The sequence below is a fragment of the Penaeus monodon genome, chromosome 33 (assembly GCF_015228065.2).
Source record: "Penaeus monodon isolate SGIC_2016 chromosome 33, NSTDA_Pmon_1, whole genome shotgun sequence".
NCBI classification, from domain to species: domain Eukaryota; kingdom Metazoa; phylum Arthropoda; class Malacostraca; order Decapoda; family Penaeidae; genus Penaeus; species Penaeus monodon.
The window spans coordinates 5,659,345-5,659,942 of NC_051418.1; the positions used below are offsets into that span (position 1 = coordinate 5,659,345).

At 35.3% G+C, this 598-nt stretch overlaps 1 protein-coding gene across 1 annotated transcript in view; it reads right to left on the bottom strand.

Annotated features, from left to right (window-relative positions):
• LOC119593958 (cathepsin D-like) overlaps positions 1–598 on the bottom strand; it is a gene marked incomplete at its 3' end in the record, with an annotated part of 10,246 nt that continues 9,648 nt past the window's right edge. The window contains 1 exon segment of the mRNA XM_037942977.1: positions 1–52. Coding sequence (XP_037798905.1) covers positions 1–52 — 52 coding nt within the window.

The window sequence follows — 598 nt, forward strand, 5'->3', positions numbered from 1 at the left end:
CCCCGAGAGTAAAGGTCAGATTTCCCATTTCTGGGATTTTGTTGCAGTCGATCTGGAAAAAAATGGATAAACATAATTTAGAAACGGGATAAAGGAAGATAATAATAATGAGAAGGATAGAAGATCGGGAAAGCAAAGGATAAGAGGTTAGGATAAAGACAGGAGATAGGGTACGAAAGATGAACAATCTCGATGTCTGTCGGATAAGGTAGATACGAAAGGTGGATAATCATAATTAACAAACTTGATTAGAGGATGGAGATAGGATAGACAGGATAATAATTGATAGATGATAATATGGAGACAAGATAGACAGGATAATAACTGATAGATGATGATAATGGAGACAGAATAGACAATAATTGGACTCAATTTGGAGATATATCCTTGGACCGCATATTTTGAGGAAAGAGAGATAGCAATAATAATGACAGAGAAGATAGATAGCCGTGAGAGAATAGCGAAGAATGGAATAAGAAGAAAAATTGCGAAAATTGATAAATCAAAGCGAGAGTTGCGATAAAAGGAGGGAGAAGCAGGATAAAGAATGGTAAATATAAGGTATGTGATATGAGGATAAAAAATAGGATGTATGAGG